At 47.0% G+C, this 22,763-nt stretch overlaps 2 protein-coding genes across 2 annotated transcripts in view; one reads left to right on the forward strand and one right to left on the reverse strand.

Annotated features, from left to right (window-relative positions):
- The window catches only part of wdr81 (WD repeat domain 81), a 44,702-nt gene extending 27,980 nt beyond the window's left edge, over positions 1-16,722 (reverse strand). Inside the window, exon 1 of the mRNA XM_078204897.1 lies at positions 16,701-16,722. The gene's annotated coding sequence lies outside the window, so the exon portion shown is untranslated. The remainder of the gene's footprint in view (positions 1-16,700) is intronic.
- A 4,250-nt stretch (positions 16,723-20,972) lies between these two features.
- The window catches only part of LOC144486875 (tyrosine kinase receptor Cad96Ca), a 33,865-nt gene continuing 32,074 nt past the window's right edge, over positions 20,973-22,763 (forward strand). Inside the window, exons 1-2 of the mRNA XM_078204898.1 lie at positions 20,973-21,088; positions 21,922-22,041. Coding sequence (XP_078061024.1) covers positions 21,951-22,041 — 91 coding nt within the window. The 5' untranslated portion in view covers positions 20,973-21,088; positions 21,922-21,950. The remainder of the gene's footprint in view (positions 21,089-21,921; positions 22,042-22,763) is intronic.

Genomic DNA, 22,763 nt, shown 5'->3' on the forward strand with positions numbered 1-22,763 from the left:
GCTTAACATTCCAGGATACAGATGTTTCAGGCGGAATAGAGGGGGATGTAAAAGGGGTGGGGGAGTTGCACTACTGGTTAAGGAGAATATCACAGCTGTTCTCCGGGAGGACACCTCGGAGGGCTCATACAGCGAGGCAATATGGGTAGAGCTCAGGAATAGGAAAGGTGAAGTCACAATGTTGGGGGTTTACTATAGGCCACCCAATTGCCAGCAGGTGATAGAGGAACAGATATGTAGGCAGATTTTGGCAAGGTGTAAAAGTAACAGGGTTGTTGTGGTGGGAGATTTTAACTTCCCCTATATTGACTGGGACTCACTGAGTGCTAGGGGCGTGGATGGGGCAGAGTTTGTAAGGAGCATCCAGGAGGGCTTCCTGAAACAGTATGTAGATAGTTCAACTAGGGAAGGGGCCACACTGGACCTGGTATTGGGGAATGAGCCCGGCCAGGTGGTCGATGTTTCAGTGGGGGAGCAGTTCGGGAATGGTGACCACAATTCAGTAAACTTTAAGGTACTGATGGATAAAGATAAGTGTAGTCCTCAAGTGAAGGTGCTAAATTGGGGGAAGGCTAATTACAACAATGTTAGGCAGGGACTGAAGAGTGTAGATTGGCAGCAGATGTTTGAGGGCAAATCAACATCTGGCATGTGGGAGGCTTTCAAGTGTAAGTTGATAGGGATTCAGGACCGGCACATTCCTGTAAGGATGAAGGATATGTATGGCGAGTTTTGGGTACCTTGGATAACGAGAGATATTGTGAGCCTCGTCAAAGAGAAAAAGGAAGCATTTGTCAAAGCTAGGAGGCTGGGAGCACACGAAGCAAGTGTGGAATACAAGGAAAGTAGAAACTTAAGCAAGGAGTAAGGAAGGCTAAAAGGGGTCACGAAAAAGCATTGGCCAACAGGATTAAGGAAAATCCCAAGGCTTTTTATACATATATAAAGAGCAAGAGGGTTGCCAGGGAGAGGGTTGGCCCACTCAAGGACAAGGGAGGGAATCTATGTGTGGAGCCAGAGGAAATGGGCGAGGTATTAAATGAGTACTTTGTGTCAGTATTCACCAAAGAGAAGGACTTGGTGGATGATGAGTCTGGGAAAGGATGTGTAGATAGTTTGAGCCATGTTGAGATCAAAAAGGAGGAGGTATTGGGGTTCTTGAGAAATATTAAGGTAGACAAGTCCCCAGGGCCTGATGGGATATACCCCAGAATACTGAGAGAGGCAAGGGAGGAAATTGCTGGGGCCTTGAGAGAAATCTTTGTATCCTCACTGACTAAAGGGGAGGTCCCAGAGGATTGGAGAATAACCAATGTTGTTCCTTTGTTTAAGAAGGGGAGCAAGAATAATCCAGGTAATTAGAGGCCGGTGAGCCTTACATCAGTGGTAGGGAAATTATTGGAGAGGATTCTTCAAGACAGGATTTATTCCCACTTGGAAATAAATGGACGTATTAATGAGAGGCAACATGATTTTGTGAAGGGGAGGTCGTGTCTCACGAACTTGATCGAGTTTTTCGAGGAAGTGACGAAGATGATTGATGAGGGTAGGGCAGTGGATGTTGTCTACATGGACTTCAGTAAGGCCTTTGACAAGGTCCCTCATGGCAGACTGGTGCAGAAGGTGAAGTTGCATGGGATCAGAGGTGAGCTGGCAAGGTGGATACAAAACTGGCTCGGTCAGTACTCAACGCTGACAACTGCCAGTTTCCAGATGCAATTTTACAACTCATCCGCTTCATCCTGGACCACAGTGTATTCACCTTCAACAACCAGTTCTTCATCCAGACACACGGAACAACTATGGGGACCAAATTTTCACCTCAATATGCCAACATCTTCATGCACAGGTTCAAACAAGACCTCTTCACCGCACAGGACCTTCAATCGATGCTATACACTAGATACATCGATGACATTTTCTTCCTTTGGACTCATGGTGAACAATCACTGAAACAACTATATGATGACATCAACAAGTTCCATCCCACCATCAGACTCACCATGGACTACTCTCCGGAATCGGTTGCATTCTTGGACACACGCATCTCCATTAAGGGCGGTCACCTCAGCACCTCACTGTACCGCAAGCCCACTGATAACCTCACGATGCTCCACTTCTCCAGCTTCCACCCTAAACACGTTAAAGAAGCCATTCCCTACGGACATGCCGTCCGAATACACAGGATCTGCTCAGATGAGGAGGATTGCAACAGACACCTCCAGGTGCTGAAAGATGCCCTCATAAGAACAGGATATGGCACTCGACTCATCGATCGACAGTTCCAACGCACCACAGCGAAAAACCGCACCGACCTCCTCAGAAGACAAACACGGGACACGGCGGACAGAGTACCCTTCGTCGTCCAGTACTTCCCCGGAGCGGAGAAGCTACGACATCTCCAGAGCCTTCAACATGTCATTGATGAAGACGAACATCTCACCAAGGCCATCCCCATACCCCCACTTCTTGCCTTCAAACAACTGCACAACCTCAAACAGACCATTGTCCGCAGCAAACTACCCAGCCTTCAGGAGAACAGTGACCACGACACCACACAATCCTGCCACAGCAACCTCTGCAAGACGTGCCGGATCATCGACACAATGCCATCATCTCACGTGAGAACACCATCCACCAGGTACACAGTACATACTCTTGCAACTCGGCCAACGTTGTCTACCTGATACGCTGCAGGAAAGGATGTCCTTTCCTGCAGCGTACCAGGGAGACCATGCAGACGCTACAACAACGGATGAATGAACACCGCTCGATAATCACCAGGCAAGAGTGTTCTCTTCCTGTTGGGAAACACTTCAGCGGTCACCGGCATTCAGCCTCTGATCTTCGGGTAAGCGTTCTCCAAGGCGGCCTTCATGACACATGACAACGCAGAGTCGCTGAGCAGAGACTGATAGCCAAGTTCCGCACACATGAGGACGGCCTCATCCGGGATCTTGGGTTCATGTCACACCATCTGTAACCCCCAAGACTTGCCTGGGCTTGCAAAATCTCACTAACTGTCCTGTCTGGAGACAATACACACCTCTTTAACCTGTGCTTAACCCTCTCTCCACTCACATTGTCTGTATCTTTAAGACTTGATTAGCTGTAAAGACTCGCATTCCAATCATTATTTTGTAAATTGAGTTTGTGTCTTTATATGCCCTGTTTGTGAACAGAACTCCCACTTACCTGATGAAGGAGCAGTGCTCCGAAAGCTTGTGGCTTGTGCTACCAAATAAACCTGTTGGACTTTAACCTGATGTTGTGAGACTTCTTACTGTGTTTACCCCAGTCCAACGCCAGCATCTCCACATCTCGGTCAAAGAAGACAGAGGGTATCAGTGGAAGGGTGCGTTTCTGAATGGAGGGCTGTGACAAGTGGTGTTCCTCAGGAATCAGCGCTGGGACCTTTGCTGTTTGTAATATATATAAATGATTTGGAGGAAAATGTAACTGGATTGATTAGTAAGTTTGCGGACGACACAAAGGTTGGTGGATTTGCGGATAGCGATGAGGACCATCAGAGGATACAGCAGGATGTAGATCAGTGGGAGACTTGGTTGGAGAGATGGCAGATGGAGTTTAATCCAGACAAATGTGAGGTAATGCATTTTGGAAGGTCTAATACAGATAGGACATATACAGTAAATGGCAGAACCCTTAAGAGTATTGATAGGCAAAGGGATCTGGGTGTACAGGTACACAGGTCACTGAAAGTGGCAATGCAGGTGGAGAAGGTAGTCAAGAAGGCATACGGCATGCTTGCCTTCATAGGCTGGGGCATTGAGTTTAAAAATTGGCAAGTCATGTTGCAGCTTTATAGAACCTTAGTTAGGCCGCACTTGGAATATAGTGTTCAATTCTGGTCGCCACACTACCAGAAGGATGTGGAGGCCCTGGAGAGGGTACAGAAAAGATTTACCAGGATGTTGCCTGGTATGGAGGGCATTAGCTATGAGGAGAGGTTGGAGAAACTTGGTTTGTTCTCACTGGAACGACAGAGGTTGAGGGGAGACCTAATAGAAGTCTACAAGATTATGAGAGGCACGGACAGAGTGGATAGTCAGAAGCTTTTTCCCAGGGTGGAAGAGTCAATTACTAGGGGCATAGGTTTAAGCTGCGAGGGGCAAGGTTTAAAGGAGATGTACGAGGCAGATTTTTTACACAGAGAGTAGTGGGTGCCTGGAACTTGTTGCCGGGGGAGGTAGTGGAAGTGGATACAGTAGTGACTTTTAAGGGGCGTCTTGACAAATACATGAATAGGATGGGAATAGAGGGATATGGTCCCTGGAAGAGTAGGGGGTTTTAGTTCAGTCGGGCAGCATGGTCGGTGCAGGCTTGGAGGGCCGAAGGGCCTGTTCCTGCGCTGTAATTGTCTTTGTTCTATGTTCTTTGAGGGGCGAGCATCGCTGCAGCAATTCACTAAAGATCCTTAAAATTACCATCACTCGGGAAGCAGTCATGAGCAAACTGATGGAGCTCAGTAGTAGCAGTGTGTACTAGCTACAACTTCACCAAAGATCCTTAGACAGCATCTTTCAAATCCACAACCACTTCCACCGATAGGACAAGGGCAGCAGATACATGGGAACACCACCACCTGGAAGTTCCCCTCCAAGCCACTCATCATCCTGACTTGGAAATATATTGCCGTTCTTTCGCAGTCGCTGGGTCAAAATCCTGGAATTCCCTCCCTAACGGCATTGTGGGTCAACCCACAGAACATGGACTGCAGCGATTCAAGAAGGCAGCTCACCACCACCTTCTCAAGGGCAACTAGGGATGGGCAATAAATGCTGGCCAGCAACACCCATGTCCCATGAATGAATAGAAAAAAGGACAAAAACCACAGGTTAAAAAATTGTGGTTTTATGGGAGCCCAGGATCTCAAATCAAACTCCAGTGGTGTATTCTTTTACAGCGGAAGCAGGTTCAAAACTGATGCTGGATAATTCATTTCTCCATTTCAGATAACTTCCACGATGGCGTAGACTCATGGAGTAAATTATTCTTGCAGATGCTGGTACAGAAGTTCCAGTACAAACAGTGTAAGTGGGGCTAGGCAGTCAAAGCTGGACAGGACTCGGGTTCTGAACTACTGCTTGCTAGATGGCCGATGGTAGTCTCCATTGCAGTTGCACAAAGCAATATTACAGGTTCTATCAGCTTTGGAAGTGGAGTTGGGAGTCATGTGATCACACCTGTCCACTTCAGCTTGGACAAAGAATGTATTTTCCTTAGTCTAGATTCTTGAGGTTGGTAATGTTACAACCATTAACGATTGCTAGCTGCAGAGAGTGGAAATCTGGAGTTTTAGTTTGTGTGGGAGTTTAAGAGAAGTAGGGGAGGTATTTTGTTTCCCTTACTATGTCCACAGGTCATTGGGGGCAGAAGCAGACCAAGGAACAGTTTCAGGACAGTTTCCTAAAACAATATGTTGTGGATCCAACCAGGGATCAGGCTGTTTTGGTTTTGGTTATGTGTAATGAGGCAGGTTTGATAAACAATCTCCGAGTGAAAGATTCACGAGGAAACAGTGACCATAACATGGTAGAATTTAGTATTTAGTTTGAGAGAGAGAAACTCATGCCAGAAACAACTGTGCTAAACTTAAATAAGGATAATTACAAAGGAATGAGGGCAGAGTTTTCTGGAGTGGACTGGGAAAGGAGTTTAGCAGAAAAGATGGTTGATTAGCAATGGCAGACATTTATGAAAAAAGTTCATGAATCACAACAAAGATCTATCCCAGTGAGGAAGAAGTATTACAGGAAGGGGATAAATCCACCATGGTTAACCAAGGAAGTTAAGGATAGTGTTAAACTGAAAGGAAAAACATACAAAGTGGCAAAGATTAATGGTAAGCCAGAGGATTGGGAAAGTTTTAAAAACCAACAAAAGATGACCAGAAAAATAATAGAGGCAGAAAATAAACTATGAGGGAAACTAACAAGTAAGATAAAAATGGACAGTGAGAGCTTCTTTAAATATATAAAAACGAAGAGAGAGGCCAAAGTGAATATAGACTCCTTAGAGAGTGAGACTGGGGAAATAATAATGGGGAACTAGGAAATCATGATGTGGAGATGCCGGCGTTGGACTGGGGTAAACACAGTAAGAAGTTTAACAACACCAGGTTAAAGTCCAACAGGTTTATTTGGTAGCAAAAGCCACACAAGCTTTCGAGGCTCTAAGCCCCTTCTTCAGGTGAGTGGGAATTCTGTTCACAAACAGAACTTATAAAGACACAGACTCAATTTACATGAATAATGGTTGGAATGCGAATACTTACAACTAATCCAGTCTTTAGGAAACAAAACAATGGGAGTGGAGAGAGCATCAAGACAGGCTAAAAAGATGTGTATTGTCTCCAGACAAGACAGCCAGTGAAACTCTGCAGGTCCACGCAATGGACCTGCAGAGGAGTTAAATAAATACTTTCTGTCAGTCTTCATGGTAGAAAACACTAATAACATTCCAAAAATACTAAATAATCAAGGGACAGAGGTAGGGAGGAAATAAATACAATAACTCGCACTAGAGAAAAGTACTCGGGAAACTACTGGGGCTAAAGACCAATAAGTCCCCTGGACCTGATGGGTTGCATCCCAAGATATTAAAGGAAGTAGCTACAGAGATAGTGGATGCGCTGGTAATAATCTTCCAAGAATCCATAAATTCTGGAAAATTCCCAGAGGATTGGAAAGCTGCTAATGTAACACTCTTATTTAAAAAAGGGAGAGAGACAAAAAACAGGGAACTATAGGCCAGTGAGCTTAACCTCTGTCACTGGGAAAATGTTAGAGTCTGTTATAAAGGATGTAATAGCAGAGCATTTAGAAATATGAAATAACTCCTCAGAGGCTGGTATCCCTGATGCGCTATCAATAAGGCAAAAGACTACCGGTGTGCCAATATAAGTGTAGGCTTTTATTCACAACAGAATCAGGAGCAGATCCCAACAAATAACCAACCTGGACTGAACAAGGGGGAGGAGACAGCCACCTTTATAGTAGGTGCCGAGGGGAGGAACCAAACTGGAAGGGGATGTGTCCAGGTATGACAAACACACACAACGGTGATCCATATAGGACAAAGGCACAACTGAGGTCCACCACAATCCCTTCACTAGATTCCCTTTATTTAAAACCCCTAAGAGTGCTTCAGATACAAAGTCAGAATCCAGAGTGCCAGTAACCCTGACATTCCTCAATATATACACAGGTGAGACTCCCTGGTTGGGCAGGCAATCATTTCCTCAATCCGGGAGCTCATACTCCAAGAGGCCCACCTCATGGATCTCGCTGGAGTAATTATAAAACACATCATGCACTCAGGCAGAGTCAGCATGGCTTCACAAAGGGGAAATCATGCCTGACTAATTTATTCAAATTCTTTGAGGTGGTACTGGGGAACCAGTAGATGTAATATACTTGGATTTCCAAAAAGCATTTGATAATGGAGTGGTTCCCAACCAGTGTGCCGTGGACACTGGTGTGCCATGAAGACCCCCCAAGTGTGCCACAAAAACATTCAAAATGATTCAAAATTCATGTAATTAAACTAAACCTAACCTTTGTCTTCAGCTCTGTGGTCGGCACCTACAATGCCCGATGAATCTTGGGCCTCCTGCGCATGCACTGACTGGGAAAGAGCCGCACGTGCGCAGTTTGGATTTTTAATGTTGGTCAGGCCCATGCGCATTGACCAATGGGACTTGGAGCTGAAGATAAAGGTCCCCATGTGCCCGCACAAAACGCAAAATCCCAAAAAGTGTGCAAAAGCCCTGAGAGAGAGACAGAGAAGTTAAAAAGCAAGCTCCCAGTCAAGGAGGAAGTCAGAGAAAATAGGAGGTGTACCTTAACATTTTTTAACAGTGTAAAGGTGTACGATGACATTTAAAAAGTTGGGAACCACTGCGATAAGGTATTGCACAAAAGGATACTTAATAGGTTAAGAGTCCATGGTGTTGGGGATAGTATATTAGCATGGATAGAGGATTGGTTAACTGACAGAAGACAGAGAGTTGGGATAAGAGGAGAATTTCAGGAGCAATCTGTAACTGGTGGAATGCCACAGGGATCAATGCTGGGGCCACAATTATTTACAATATATATTGACTTAGACGAAGGAACTGAATGTACTATTGGCAAGTTTGCAGATGACACAAAAATAGGTGGGAAGAATAGGTGAGGATGACACAAAGATACTACAGAGGGATATGGACAGGTTAGGTGAGTGGGAAAAACTTGGCAAATGGAATATATTGTGGGAAAATGTGATGCTTTGCACTTTGGAAGGAAGAAAAAAGAGTGAATTTTATTTAAATGGAGAAAGACTGCAGAAAGCTGCAGCACAGAGATTTGGGGGATCTTGTGCATAAATCACAAAAAGCTAGCATGCAAGTTCGTCCGGTAATAGGGAAGGGAAATGGAATGTTGGCCTTTCTTTCAAAGGGAATGGAATATAAAAATAGGGAAGTCTTGCTAAAATTATGCAAGGCACCAATTAAACCACATCTGCAATACTGTGAATAGTTTTGGTTTCCTTATCTAAGAAAAGATTTTGATTTGATTTATTATTGTCACATGTATTAACATAGAGTGAAAAGTATTGTTTCTTGCGCGCTATACAGACAAAGCATACCGTTCATAGAGAAGGAAATGAAAGAGAGCAGAATGTAGTGTTACAGTCATAGCTAGGGTAGAGAAAGATCAACTTAATGCAAGGTAAGTCCATTCAAAAACCTGACAGCATCAGGGAAGAAGCTGTTCTTGAATCGGTTGGTACGTGACCCAGACTTTTGTATCTTTTTTCCAACGGAAGAAGGTGGAAGAGAGAATATCCGGAGTGCGTGGGGTCCTTAATTATGCTGGCTGCTTTGTCAAGGCACCGGGAAGTGTAGACTGTGTCAATGGATGGGAGCCTGGTTTGTGTGATGGACTGGGCTACATTCACAACCTTTTGTAGTTTCTTGCGGTCTTGGGCAGAGTAGGAGCCATACCAAGCTGTGATACAACCAGAAAGAATGCTTTCTATGATGCATCCGTAGAAGTTGGTGAGAGTTGTAGCTGACATGCCAAATTTCCTTAGTCTTCTGAGAAAGTAGGGGCGTTGGTGGGCTTTCTTAACTATAGTGTCGGCATGGGGGAACCAGGACAGATTGTTGGTGATCTGGACACCTAAAAGCTTGAAGCTTTCGACCCTTTCTACTTTGTCCTCGTTGACGTAGACAGGGGCATGTTCTCCACTACACTTCCTGAAGTCGATGACAATCTCCTTTGTTTTGTTGACATTGAGGGAGAGATTATTGTCGTCACACCAGTTCACCAGATACTCTATCTCATTCCTGTACTCTGTCTCGTCATTGTTTGAGATCCGACCCACTACGGTGATGTCATCAGCAAACTTGAAAATCAAGTTGGAGGGGAATTTGGCCACAAAGTCATAGGTGTATAAGGAGTATAGAGAACAAAGAACAAAGAAAATTACAGCACAGAAACAGGCCCTTCGGTCCTCCAAGCCTGCACCGACCATGCTGCCCAACTGAACTAAAACCCCCTACCCTTCCAGGGACCATATCCCTCTATTCCCATCCTATTCATGTATTTGTCAAGACGCCCCTTAAAAGTCACTACCGTATCTGCTTCCACTACCTCCCCTGGCAACGAGTTCCATGCACCCACCACTCTCTGTGTAAAACATCTGCCTCATACATCTGCTTTACACCTTGCCCCTGCACCTTAAATCTGTGCCCCCTAGTAATTGACTCTTCCACCCTGGGAAAAAGCTTCTGACTATCCACTCTGTCCGTGCCTCTCATAATCTTGTAGACTTCTATCAGGTCGCCCCTCAAGCTCCGTCATTCCAGTGAGAACAAACCAAGTTTCTCCAACCTCTCCTCATAGCTAATGCCCTCCATACCAGGCAACATCCTGGTAAATCTTTTCTGTACCCTCTCCAAAGCCTCCACGTCCTTCTGGTAGTGTGGCGACCAGAATTGAACACTATATTCCAAGCGCGGCCTAACTAAGATTCTGTAAAGCTGCAACATGACTTGTCAATTTTTTAACTCAATGTCCCGGCCTATGAAGGCAAGCATGCCGTATGCCTTCTAGTAAGGGGTTGAGGACATAGCCTTGTGGGCACCGGTGTTGAGGATAATCGTGGAGATGTTGTTGCCTATCCTTACCGATTGTGGTCTGTGGGTTAGGAAGTCTAGAATCCAGTTGCAGAGGGAGGAGCCAAGCCCCAGGAGTTCGGAGATGAGTTTTGTCAGAATAATGGTGTTGAGGACTGAGCCATAGTCGATAAATAGGTGAAGAAGGGAAAGGGTTAATGAATTTTGTACCTAGAATCTGTGCAAGGACATTGTAAACCTTACCTGTTTGTGCAGGCTTGTGTGCTAGCTGCTAGCTAAACATAGCTAAACCGCTGCAGATGTTAAAGCGCGATAACGGCTGTTTGAAAGGAGGAATCCTGCTGGGACAGCCGCAACCACACAAGTTACTTCAAGGGAGAAACTGCGTCATGACTGAAGCCGCCGGACGAACCGCGGGTCGTGTTGGGAACCGGGGACTGCGTCGTGACTGGGGCTGGGAACCATGATGTATAAATACCCACACTTATTTGTATTCAGGGAGAAGTTTGGCAGACCGCTTTTAAGAACCTGCTTCTCCCAAAAGCTTTTGTAATAAAGCCACTGTACTTTGACTCATGAATAGTCTCAAAGATATTATTTTACCTACAACAATCGGAATCTGACGTATGTGTCTTTATTATCTTGGTGTTCCAGGGTGAGTGCAGGGTCTGCTGTGGACCTGTTGCAGCGACAGGCAAACTGGAGTGGATCCAGGCAATCTGGGAGACTGGTATTGAAATCCAAGTATATTACATGACTAACCTTTCGAAGCACTTCATAATGATGGATGTCAGAACCATTGGACAATAGTCATTAAGGCTGCCTGGCTTTTCTCTGGTACCAGGATGATGGTCATCTTCTTGAAGCAGATAGGGACCCTCAAATTGTTGTAAAGAGAGGTTGAAGATGTCTGTGAATACCCCCGCCAGCTGATCCGCGCAGGATCTGAGTGCTCGTCCGGGTACCCCATCCGGACCGGTCGCTTTCCATGGGTTGAACTTCGAGAAGGTTGCTCTTTCATCTGCAGTGGTGACCCCAGATACAGGTTCATCTGAGGCTTCGAGGGTGGAGGGCATGCTCTCGCTGACCTCTTGCTCAAAACGGGTGTAGAATGCATTGAGATCATCAGGGAGGGGTGCGTTGGAGCCGGTGATTTTACCTGCCTTCATCTTGTAGCCTGTTATGTCTTGCAGACCTTACCATAGTCAATGGGGGTCTGTGTGGTTAGCCTGGGACCCTAGCTTGGTCCAGTATTGTCTTTTGGCATATTTGATGGATCTCCTTAGATCATATCTGGCTTTCTTGTACAGGTCAGGATCGCCTGACTTGAATGCCTCAAACCTGGACTTCAGCAGGCAGTCGATATCCCTGTTCATCCATGGTTTCTGGTTGGGAAACACGCGGATTTGCTTCTTTGGCGCACAGTCTTCTACACACTTACTAATGAAGTCAGTTACTGTAGTGGCGTACTCGTTCAGGCTGGTCGCAGAGTTTTTAAATACTGACCAGTCCACTGACTCCAAGCAGCCCCGTAGGAGATCATCGACTCCTCAGACCAACATTGCACTTTCTTTGATGGATTCTCCCGCTTCAGTTTTTGCTTGTAGTCGGGAGCAGGAGCGCAGACTTGTGGTCTGATTTGTCAAAGTGTGGGCTGGCGATAGAGCGGTCGGCATGTTTGATATTTGTGTAGCAGTGGTCGAGGATGTTTGGACCTCTGGTGGAACAGGAGCCATGTTGGTGGTACTTTGGTAGTACACTCTTGAGCTTGGCCTGATTGAAGTCCCCGGCCATGATGAACAAGGCCACGGGATGTTTCATCTCAAGGCTGTTTGTAGTGGTCTTTATTTCGTCCAGTGCAGTCTTCATGTCCGCATGGGGTGGGATGTAAACTGCCATCAGGATAACAGAGGTGAACTCCCGCGGAAGGTAGTAGGGCGGCATTTCAGCGTCAGGTATTCTAGGTCCAGGGAGCAGAAACTCGCCTGTGTTGCTACGTCTGGGCACTACGAGGTGTTGATTAGGAAGCAGACCCCACATCCCCGAGCCTTGCCTGAGGGCACTGGACAGTCCATTCTGTGGACTGAGAAGCCTCTGGTTGTAGGGCACAGTCCGATGAAGCAGGAGTGAGCCATGTCTCTGGGAAGCAGAGTACACAGCAGATATACTGGTATTGGAGGCAGTCCAAGGAAGGTTCGCTAGGTTGATCCCAGGTATGGAGGGATTTTCTTATGAGGAGAGGTTGAGTAGGTTGGGTCTGTAGTCAGTAGAGTTTAGAAGAATGAGAGGCGACCTTATTGAGTCATGTAGGATTCGCAGGGGATCGACGGGGTCGATGTTGAGAGGATGTTTCCCCTTGTGGGAGAGTCTAGGATCAGAGGGCATCATCTCAGAGTAAGGGGGTCACTATTTAAGACAGTTCAGGAGGAATTTCTTCTTATCTTGATTTCTCGAGGAATTAAGGGCTACGGGGAGAGAGCGGGTAAATGGAGTTGAAATCAACCATGATTGAATGGTGGAGTGGACTCGATGGGCCGAATGGCCTTACTTCCGCTCCTATGTCTTATGGTCTTATGGTCTTATGGTCTTCTCTCTGAGGGGAGTGAATCAGTGGAATTCTTTACCGCAGAGGGCTGTAGAGGCTGGGTCACTGAGAATGTTCCAGGCTGAGACAGACAGATTTTTAATCAGTCAGAGAATCGAGAGCTATGGGGATAAGGCGGGAAAGTGGAGTTGAGGTTTATATCAAATCGGTCATGATCTCATTGAATGGCACAGCAGAGTCGATGGGCCGGATGTCCCTCTGTCTTACTCATGATCTCACTGAAGGCAGTCACAGCAATCATTAATCTCTCTTCAGAGACGATGAGGTGGCAGCTGTACTGAATGTCAGATAATTTTTTTGTTTGAGTCATAGCCAGCCATGACTTCAATCATTTTAAACTCTTTTGTTCCGTAAAAAAAAAGTTAGCAAAGATCCCTGACAGTGATGCAGGAGCAGAGCAAACTGGGTTGATATGTGTATAAGTGTGGTGAACCATTGTTGGTTCCCACTAGATAGTACTGAGCCAGGGTCTGGCCAGTACTACGAGTATGTATATATGTTGCTGTTGGGGTTAGGGATGGGTTGTTCTACTTGTTGCTGTTGGGGTTAGGGTTGGGCTGTTACACCTTGTATTATAGTTATTGTGGTACATCCCAGTCGGGCTCCGCCTCCTGGGAGAGGTATAAAGGTCACCGCTCTGTCTGGGACCCCTCAGTCTGGGATCGTGTATATAATTAGTAGCTTCGTTGTAACAGCAAATAAAAGCCTTTATTTCCTGAGCATCTCAAGCCTCGTGTGTGATAACGCGCATCAATTTTATTTGCTGTTACAACGAAGCTACTAATTATATACACGATCCCAGACTGAGGGGTCCCAGACAGAGCGGTGACCTTTATACCTCTCCCAGGAGGCGGAGCCTGACTGGGATGTACCACAATAACTATAATACAAGGTGTAACAGCCCAACCCTAACCCCAACAGCAACAAGTAGAACAACCCATCCCTAACCCCAACAGCAACATATATACATACTTGTAGTACTGGCCAGACCCTGGCTCAGTACTATCTAGTGGGAACCAACGATGGTTCACCACAATAAGACATGGGTTAATAAAGCAATGTCCCTAGGGGCAGAGAGTACAAAAGAAAGGAGGTTATATTGAATCTGTTTCAGACACTAGTTTGTTCTCAGCTGGAGTATTGTGTCCAGCTCTGGGCGCCACACGTTAGGAAGAATGTGAAGGTATTAGAGAGAGAGAGAGAGAGGGCCCATGGTATTCGAGGCAAGGTACTAACATGGATTGATGATTGGCTGTCAGACAGAAGGCAGAGAGTTGGGATAAAAGGTTCTTTCTCAGAATGGCAACCGGTGACAAGTGGTGTCCCGCAGGGTTCAGTGTTGGGGCCACAGCTGTTCTCTTTATATATTAACGATCTAGATGACGGGACTGGGAGCATTCTGGCCAAGTTTGCCGATGATACAAAGATAGGTGGAGGGGCAGGTAGTATTGAGGAGGTGGGGAGGCTGCAGAAAGATTTAGACAGTTTAGGAGAGTGGTCCAAGAAGTGGCTGATGAAATTCAACGTGGGCAAGTGCGAGGTCGTACACTTTGGAAAAAAGAATAGAGGCATGGACTATTTTCTAAACGGTGACAAAATTCATAATGCTAAAGTGCAAAGGGACTTGGGAGTCCTAGTCCAGGATTCTCTAAAGGTAAACTTGCAGGTTGAGTCCGTAATTAAGAAAGCAAATGTAATGTTGTCATTTATCTCAAGAGGCTTGGAATACAAAAGCAGGGATGTACTTCTGAGGCTTTATAAAGCACTGGTTAGGCCCCATTTGGAGTACTGTGAGCAATTTTGGGCCCCACACCTCAGGAAGGACATACTGGCACTGGAGCGGGTCCAGCGGAGATTCACACGGATGATCCCAGGAATGGTAGGCCTGACATACGATGAACGTCTGAGGATCGTGGGATTATATTCATTGGAGTTTAGGAGGTTGAGGGGAGATCTGATAGAAACTTACAAGATAATGAACGGCTTAGATAGGATGGACGTAGGGAAGTTGTTTCCATTAACAGGGGAGACTAGGACGCGGGGGCACAGCCTTAGAATAAAAGGGAGTCACTTTAGAACAGAGATGAGGAGAAATTTCTTCAGCCAGAGAGTGGTGGGTCTGTGGAATTCATTGCCACAGAGGGCTGTGGAGGCCGAGACGTTGAGCGTCTTCAAGACAGAAATTGATAAATTCTTGATTTCTCGAGGAATTAAGGGCTATGGGGAGAGAGCGGGTAAATGGAGTTGAAATCAACCATGATTGAATGGTGGAGTGGACTCGATGGGCCGAATGGCCTTACTTCCGCTCCTATGTCTTATGGTCTTATGGTCTTATGGAGTGCAGAAAGCATTCATAAGAATAATTCCAGCGATATGGAACTTCAGTTTTGGGATAAATTGGAGAGATTGGACTGTTCTCCTTGGAGAAGAGAAGCTGAGAGAGGATTTGATAGAAATGTTCAAAATCATGAGGGATCTGGACAGAATAGACAGAGAGAAACTGTTCCCACTCGTGAAAGGATTGAGAACGAGAGGGCACAGATTTAAAATAATTAGTAAAAGAAGCAAAAGCGACATGAGCAGAAACTTCTTCACGCAGCGAGTGGTTCGGGTCTGGAATTCGCTGCCTGAGTGTGTGATGGAGACAAGTTCAATCAAGACTTACAACAGAGAATGAAACTGTTATCTGAATAGGAAGAATGTGCTGAGTTACCAGGTTACTGGGGCACTCGGTAAATTGCTCATTTGGAGAGCCAGCACAGAGAAAATGGGCTGAATGTTCTCCTCTGCCATTCTGTGATGTGTACTGTCAGTCCAGACTGAATAGAGAAATGAGAAAGTAGAGGGCAGCTTATAGAGTCATACATTAAATATAGGCAATCTCTCAGCTCACTGAACCCACATCCTGTGGAAACATTGCTCAGGACATTGACTATCTCGTGTCACATCAATCTTTCATGTTACAAGCGTACGATGCTTGTGGTGATGTGAATCAAAAGCGGATGGGTTCATTTCCCAACTTCCACCCAATGAAACCAGACAGAGCACTCAGCTTAACTTTCAGAGGGTGAAATAATATTTTCAATTTGAAAACAGCAATCTTTCTCCACATTTTTCCCTTCGATGAAGGTGCTGATGTTAACTTAGGGATAGTTCTTGAAGATGCTGGTGTAACACAGTGAGAGTCAGCACCTTCAGGAACTGTATCCCAGTGAGAGTTAGCACCTTCAGGAACTGTATCCCAGTGAGAGTCAGCACCTTCAGGAACTGTATCCCAGTGAGAGTCAGCACCTTCAGGAACTGTATCCCAGTGAGAGTCAGCACCTTCAGGAACTGTCCCCCAGTGAGAGTCAGCACCTTCAGGAACTGTATCCCAGTGAGAGTCAGCACCTTCAGGAACTGTCCCGCAGTGAGAGCACCTTCAGGAACTGTCCCGCAGTGAGAGCACCTTCAGGAACTGTCCCCCAGTGAGAGTCAGCACCTTCAGGAACTGTCCCCCAGTGAGAGTCAGCACCTTCAGGAACTGTATCCCAGTGAGTGTCAGCACCTTCAGGAACTTTGGATCTTCTCTCACCAGTTTTCTATTCACGGTTTTTAATCTTAAAGTAGGACTTGTATTTAAATAGCACGTTTCATCGGGTCTATAGATTTTTTACAGTACAGAAGAAGGCCATTTGGCCCTTCGAGACTGTACTGACTCTCTGAAAGAGGTAGCCAATCCATCTAACTCACGCATCTTTGGACTGTGGGAGGAAAACGGAGTACCGGAGGAAACCCACACAGACACGGGGAGAATTGGCAAACTCCACACAGTCACCAAAGGCAGGAATTGATCCCAGGTCCCTGGTGCTCAGTACTCATTAATGTGCCACCGTGCCACTGATAACCACAACTTACCCAAAGCAATTTACACTCAATGACATTGATTTGAAATGTTGTTACATTTACCTTGGAAATGTAGCAGCTAATTTTCATTCAGTGAGTTCCACAAGCCGTAATGTGATAACACCACATCAGTTGATGTTGTGATGTCAGCTGAAATCTAAATATTGTCTCCAAAGTTCCACAATTCTTCTTCAGGTATTACAAATATACAAATTAGGAGCAGAAGTCACCTATTCAACCCCGTGAGTCTGCTCTGCCATTTGAGAAGGTCAAGGCTGGTCAGTTTGTGTTTGGAGTTCCACATTCTCATCTGCCCTCGATAACCTTTGACTCACTTGCTTAACAAGAATCTATCTCCCTCCGTCTTAAAGATACTCAACAACCCCGCCTCCACCGCCTTCTGAGGCAGAGAGTTGCAAAGTCACACAAGCCTCTAAAAGAAAAATATTCTCATCTCTGTTCTAAAAGGGTGCCCCCTAATTTTAAACAGTGCCCCCTGGTCCAGGGTGCACCCACAAGAGGAAACATCCTCTCCATGTCCACCCTGTCAGGACCGTTCAGCATCTTATAAACTTCAATCAAGTCACCCCTCACTCTTCTAAACTCCAGTGGAAACAAGCCCAGCCTGTCCAACCTTTCCTCATAGACAGCCCGCCCATTCCAGGTATCAATCTAATAAACCTCCTCCTAACCGCCTCCAACACATTTACACCCCTCTTTAAATAAAGAGTCCAAAACTGCACACGGTATTCAAGATGAGGTCTCATTAATTATATCCACGAGATTGATTCCAGAGATGATGGGTTTGTCGTATGAAGAAAGATTGAACAGTTTAGGCTGATACTCTCTGCCAGTTAGAAGAATGAGGGGAGATCAAATTGAGGTATTCAAGATGATAAAAGGTATGGATAAAGTAGACATGGAGAGGATGCTTCCTCTTGTGGGGCATTCTAGGATGAGAGGTCACAGTCTTAGGATAAAGGGCAGCAAATTTAAAACAGAGTTGAGGAGAAACTATTTCTCCCAAAGGGTTGTGAATCTGTGGAATTCGCTCCCCCAAAGTGCGGTGGATGCTGGGACAGTGAATAAATTTAAGGAGGAGTTAGACAGATTTTTAATTGGTAATGGGTCGAAGGGTTATGGGGAGAAGGCAGGAAAATGGGGATGAGGAGCAAATCAGCCATGATCGAATGGAGGAGCGAACTCGATGGGCCGAATGGTCTAATTCTGCTCCTATATCTTATGAACCTATGCCGTGTATAACAGAAACATCACATCCTTACTTTTATGTTCAATTCCCCTCATAATAAAGGGTAGCAGCCGGAATTCTCCAACTGTTTATGCCGGCAGGGTTCTCTGGTCCCACCGGCAGCGGAACCCCGCCCGTGGGTTCCCACCAGCATGGGGTGACGTCAATGAGAATTCACATTGACCGCGGTGGGACCAGAGAACCCCGTTGCTAGCAAACAACACGCCACCTCCCGCTGGTGGGAAACACGCGACTGTGAGGCTGGAGAATCTCGCCGAGCATTCCTTCAATCTGCTTGGTTACATGCTGCACCTGCAGACTAACTCTTTGTGACTCATGCACTGGAACACCCAGATCCCTCTGCAACCCCGCATTCTGCAGCCATTCTCTTTTTAAGTCATACTCTGCTTTTTTATTCTTCCTGTCAAAGTGAACAACTTTACATTTTCCCACATTAAATTCCATCTGCCAGATATTTGTCCGCTCACTCAGCCTATCTATATCCACCTGCAACCTCCTTATGACCTCTTCAAAACATACTTTCCTACCTATCTTTGTGTCATCTCCAAATTTAGCAACCGTACCTTCCATCCCCCATCAAAGTCATTGATACAGAGTGGAATCTTACCAAGAAAGTGTCAGAATCTGACTGAAAACCGACCAGTTTCTCTCCAGAGACCAGGCAGCTTTTCACCCCAGGTCTTATGGCGATTTGTCGGAAAAAGCAGGTGGGCGTTTTTATCCCATTATTTTTGGGAGACGGGGATTATAGACCCCGGCAAAGCTTACTCTGACCTGAAAAATAACCTTCCACTACTGCCATCACCAGCACTGACCCTCTGACAGTGCGGCACTCCCTCAGTACTGATCCTCTGACAGTGCAGCACTCCCTCAGTACTGACCCTCTGACAGTGCAGCACTCCCTCAGTACTGATCCTCTGACAGTGCGGCACTCCCTCAGTACTGACCCTCTGACAGTGCGGCACTCCCTGAGCACTGACCCTCTGACAGTGCGATGGTCCCTCAGCACTGAACCTCTGACAGTGCAGCGCTTCTTCAGCACTGACCCTCTGACAGTGCAGCACTCCCTCAGTACTGACCCTTTGACAGTGCAGCACTCCCTCAGTACTGTCCCTGTGACAGTGCGGCACTCCCTCAGTACTGACTCCCTGATAGTGCGGCACTCCCTCAGTACTGTCCCTCTGACAGTGTGGCACTCCCTCAGTACTGACTCCCTGACAGTGCAGCACTCCCTCAGCACTGACCCTCTGACAGTGTGGCACTCCCTCAGTACTGACTCCCTGACAGTGCAGCACTCCCTCAGCAGTGACCCTTTGACAGTGCAGCACTCCCTCAGTACCGACCCTTTGACAGTGCAGCACTCCCTCAGTACTGTCCCTCTGACAGTGCGGCACTCCCTCAGTACTGACTCCCTGACAGTGCGGCACTCCCTCAGTACTGACTCCCTGACAGTGTGGCACTCCCTCAGCGCTGACACCAGAAATGCCAGCCTAGATTGTGGGTTTATTTTTCTGATGTGTGATTTTAATCCATGACTTTCTCAATGCGGGGCATGGGGAATATGGAATACAGGGGGTGACGCCAGTGTTATCCAGAGAGTCACAGCTGATATCAGAGTAAGCTTGCCTCCTTCCTCTGGTTGTGGACCCTCTGATGTCACTCTTCTGACAAGGATTCAATGGGCTGAATGATTCTGGTTTGTTCCGCAGTGACTCTTCCACATGGCCTGGCGTGGGATGGCGTACAGCACCCTGACAGTATCTCACCTATTGGCTCTGTACCCCTCTGAAGAACCAAACCTGTCCCCTTTCCTTTTCCTCCCATCGACACGGCCAAGGATGCATCGCTCTCTGGATGGTACAATCGGGGCAGATTTGTCAGAGTGCCCTCCTACACTCTGAGCCCAAAGCTAACCACTTGTCAGATTGCTAATTTCCTGGCATCATTCTGATACCATTTCCATGGTCACACCAGGCTTGTGACTAACAACAGCTCTCATTACTATCACCCTCTTAGTGGTCCTGCTGAATATGAACATTTATGTCAGACATAAAGTGAAAAGAATGAGCCTTGCCACCATTGCAAGAATTCCAAAGAGTTTAAAACTTAGAGAGCCTTTCACACCAAGTAACCAACAACTGTCTTGTTAACAGAAACCCACAGCTTACCTCCCTGATCTTTCTGTTTGCTGGTCGGTTCCAATATAGAATTCAGGTAACCACAGAACAAGTATGAAAGGAAATGGTCTGAGACTCACGGAATGTCTGAGATGATAGAGACAACCTCAAGAGAAGAAGAGGGGGAGGGAGAAAGAGAGACTGAGACAGTGAGAGAGAGCCAGAAATATATAGAGGGAGTGACAGGCAGAGGAACAAGAGGGGGTTAGTGTGGGACAGGCGTAGAGAGATAGAGAGTGAGACAGAAAGGTAAGAAGTGAGAGGGGCAGAAAGAGAGAGAAAGAAATCGACAGAAGGAGGAAAGAATGAGGGATTGGGAGAGGGAAAGATAGTGAGATAGACAGAGAGACTGACAGAGAGAGAAATAGAGGGGAAAGACACAGGGACAGGTTGAGAGATAGGGAGGGAAAGAATAGTACAGAAATAAAGATAGAAAGACAGAGCAACAAAATCAGAGTTGGACAAAAAAGATAGATAGATCCAGAGAGAGGAAGTGAGAGAGAGAGAGAGAGAGAGTAATGACCCTGGGGTTTCCAGCCAGAATTGGATTTGTGTCCACGTGAGGAGTTGACCCCGAGAGCCAGGAGGGGTACTTTTATAAACCTGGGTAAATAAGAATGATTTTACTTCTTTTCTCATTCTCTACTTATGCGTTTTTAGAAGTTCTTTCAAATTTCCCTTTCCATTTTATTTCATTATTTCATGCACAGAATGTTTAAAGCTGTGTCTCAATACTGTAGTCGCGACCATTCTTAACTGGGACAAATTTATTATTTATTTACAGGATGTGGGTGTCGTGGCTATAGCAGCATTTATTCCCTATCCCTAGCTGGTGGTGAGCTGCTGTCTTAAAACGCTGCAGTCCCTTTGGTGTAGGTACACCCACGGTGCTGTTAAAGAGGGAGTTCTAGGAGTTTGACCAAGCGACAGCGAAGTAACTGGGATATATTTCTAAATCAACCCGTACCCCAGTGAGAGTCAGTGTGTGCGCAACCCCTACCCCAGTGAGAGTCATGGTGTGTGGAACCCGTACCCCAGTGAGAGGCAGTGTGTGTGTGGAACCCGTACCCCAGTGAGAGTCAGTGTGTGTGGAACACGTACCCCAGTGAGAGTCAGTGTGTGTGGAACCTGTACCCCAGTGAGAGTCAGTGTGTGTGGAACCTGTACCCCAGTGAGAGTCAGTGTTTGTGGAACCCGTACCCCAGTGAGAGTCAGTGTGTGTGGAACCTGTACCCCAGTGAGAGTCAGTGTGTGTGGAACCCGTACCCCAGTGAGAGTCAGTGTGTGTGGAACCTGTACCCCAGTGAGAGTCAGTGTGTGTGGGACCTGTACCCCAGTCAGAGTCAGTGTGTGGAACTGTTTCAATGAGCTGCTCTCGAGAGGAATTGCTGATTTCAACTACTGTAGCTTTCGGCTTTCTCTGAGCTGTGACATTCGCTAATTTAGAGCGAGACTGATAATCTCTTGCATTGTCTCCTTGTCCCTGTCTGAATGCAGAGTGAGGGGGATAGCAGAGAAAGACAGAGAGGGAAAGAGACAGAACAAGAGAGTAGGGAAAGATCCTGAGAAAGAGAGAGGGAGCGAGAGAGGGATTGAGGGGGAGGTGTGTGAGAATACCATTGAGTAGGTGAGGGTGGAGGGAAAGCACAGACCCGAATGGCTGACCCCACTCCCTTCACCATCTCTCTGAAGCCTGCTTACTTTGTCTGCTCATTGGCTGCTTCACTATCTTTGAGCGCAGACGCCATGCGGGTAGGGGCGAGCTGGCGTGTTGGGGGGTCAGTTTGCACTTTGGGGTGGCTCTAGGCAGTAATTGCTCAATGTGTTTGTGTTGCAGTCCAGACTCCCCTACCTCCAGCTGCATAGATGACCAACAGAACCAACACCAGCACGAACGGCAGCTACTCAACGCCTGAACCCACCAATGGAACACCTACAACGCTCAACTCAAACACAGGTAGAGCAGACGTAGACGGCTTGATGTGTGGGCAATGGGAGGAGGGCGGGTCTCTGGGGGGACGCTTGGAGAGTTTGGAGAGGGCAGTAGAGGTGATGATCTGATCGTGAAGAGGGAGTGGGCCTGTTCTTACGATGTTGATAGTGTCACACAAGACATCTGCTGGGATTCTCCGAACTCACCCGCCTGCTCCGGCTACCAGCAAGAATGGAGAATTTGGCACTCAGCCAAATCTCTGTTCACAGCAGCAGGACTGGAGAATCCCAGCCTCAGGATCAGAGAATCCCACCCGCGGGGCGAGGTTGGGGAATCCCAGCCACGGGGCGAAGTCGGAGAATCCCAGCCGCGGGGGAGGTCGGAGAATCCCAGCCGCGGGGGAGGTCGGAGAATCCCAGCCACGGGGCGAGGTTGGGAATCCCAGCCACGGGGTGAGGTTGGGGAATCCCAGCCACGGGGCGAGGTCGGAGAATCCCAGCCGCGGGGGAGGTCGGAGAATCCCAGCCGCGGGGGAGGTCGGAGAATCCCAGCCACGGGGCGAAGTCGGAGAATCCCAGCCATGGGGCGAGGTCGGAGAATCCCAGCTGTGGGAAGGTCGGAGAATCCCAGCCATGGGGCGAGGTCGGAGAATCCCAGCTGTGGGAAGGTCGGAGAATCCCAGCCGTGGGAAGGTCGGAGAATCCCAGCCACAGGCGAAGTCGGAGAATCCCAGCCTCAGGATCAGA

The sequence above is a fragment of the Mustelus asterias genome, unplaced genomic scaffold (genome assembly GCF_964213995.1).
Source record: "Mustelus asterias unplaced genomic scaffold, sMusAst1.hap1.1 HAP1_SCAFFOLD_499, whole genome shotgun sequence".
In the NCBI taxonomy this organism is placed as follows: Eukaryota; Metazoa; Chordata; class Chondrichthyes; order Carcharhiniformes; family Triakidae; genus Mustelus; species Mustelus asterias.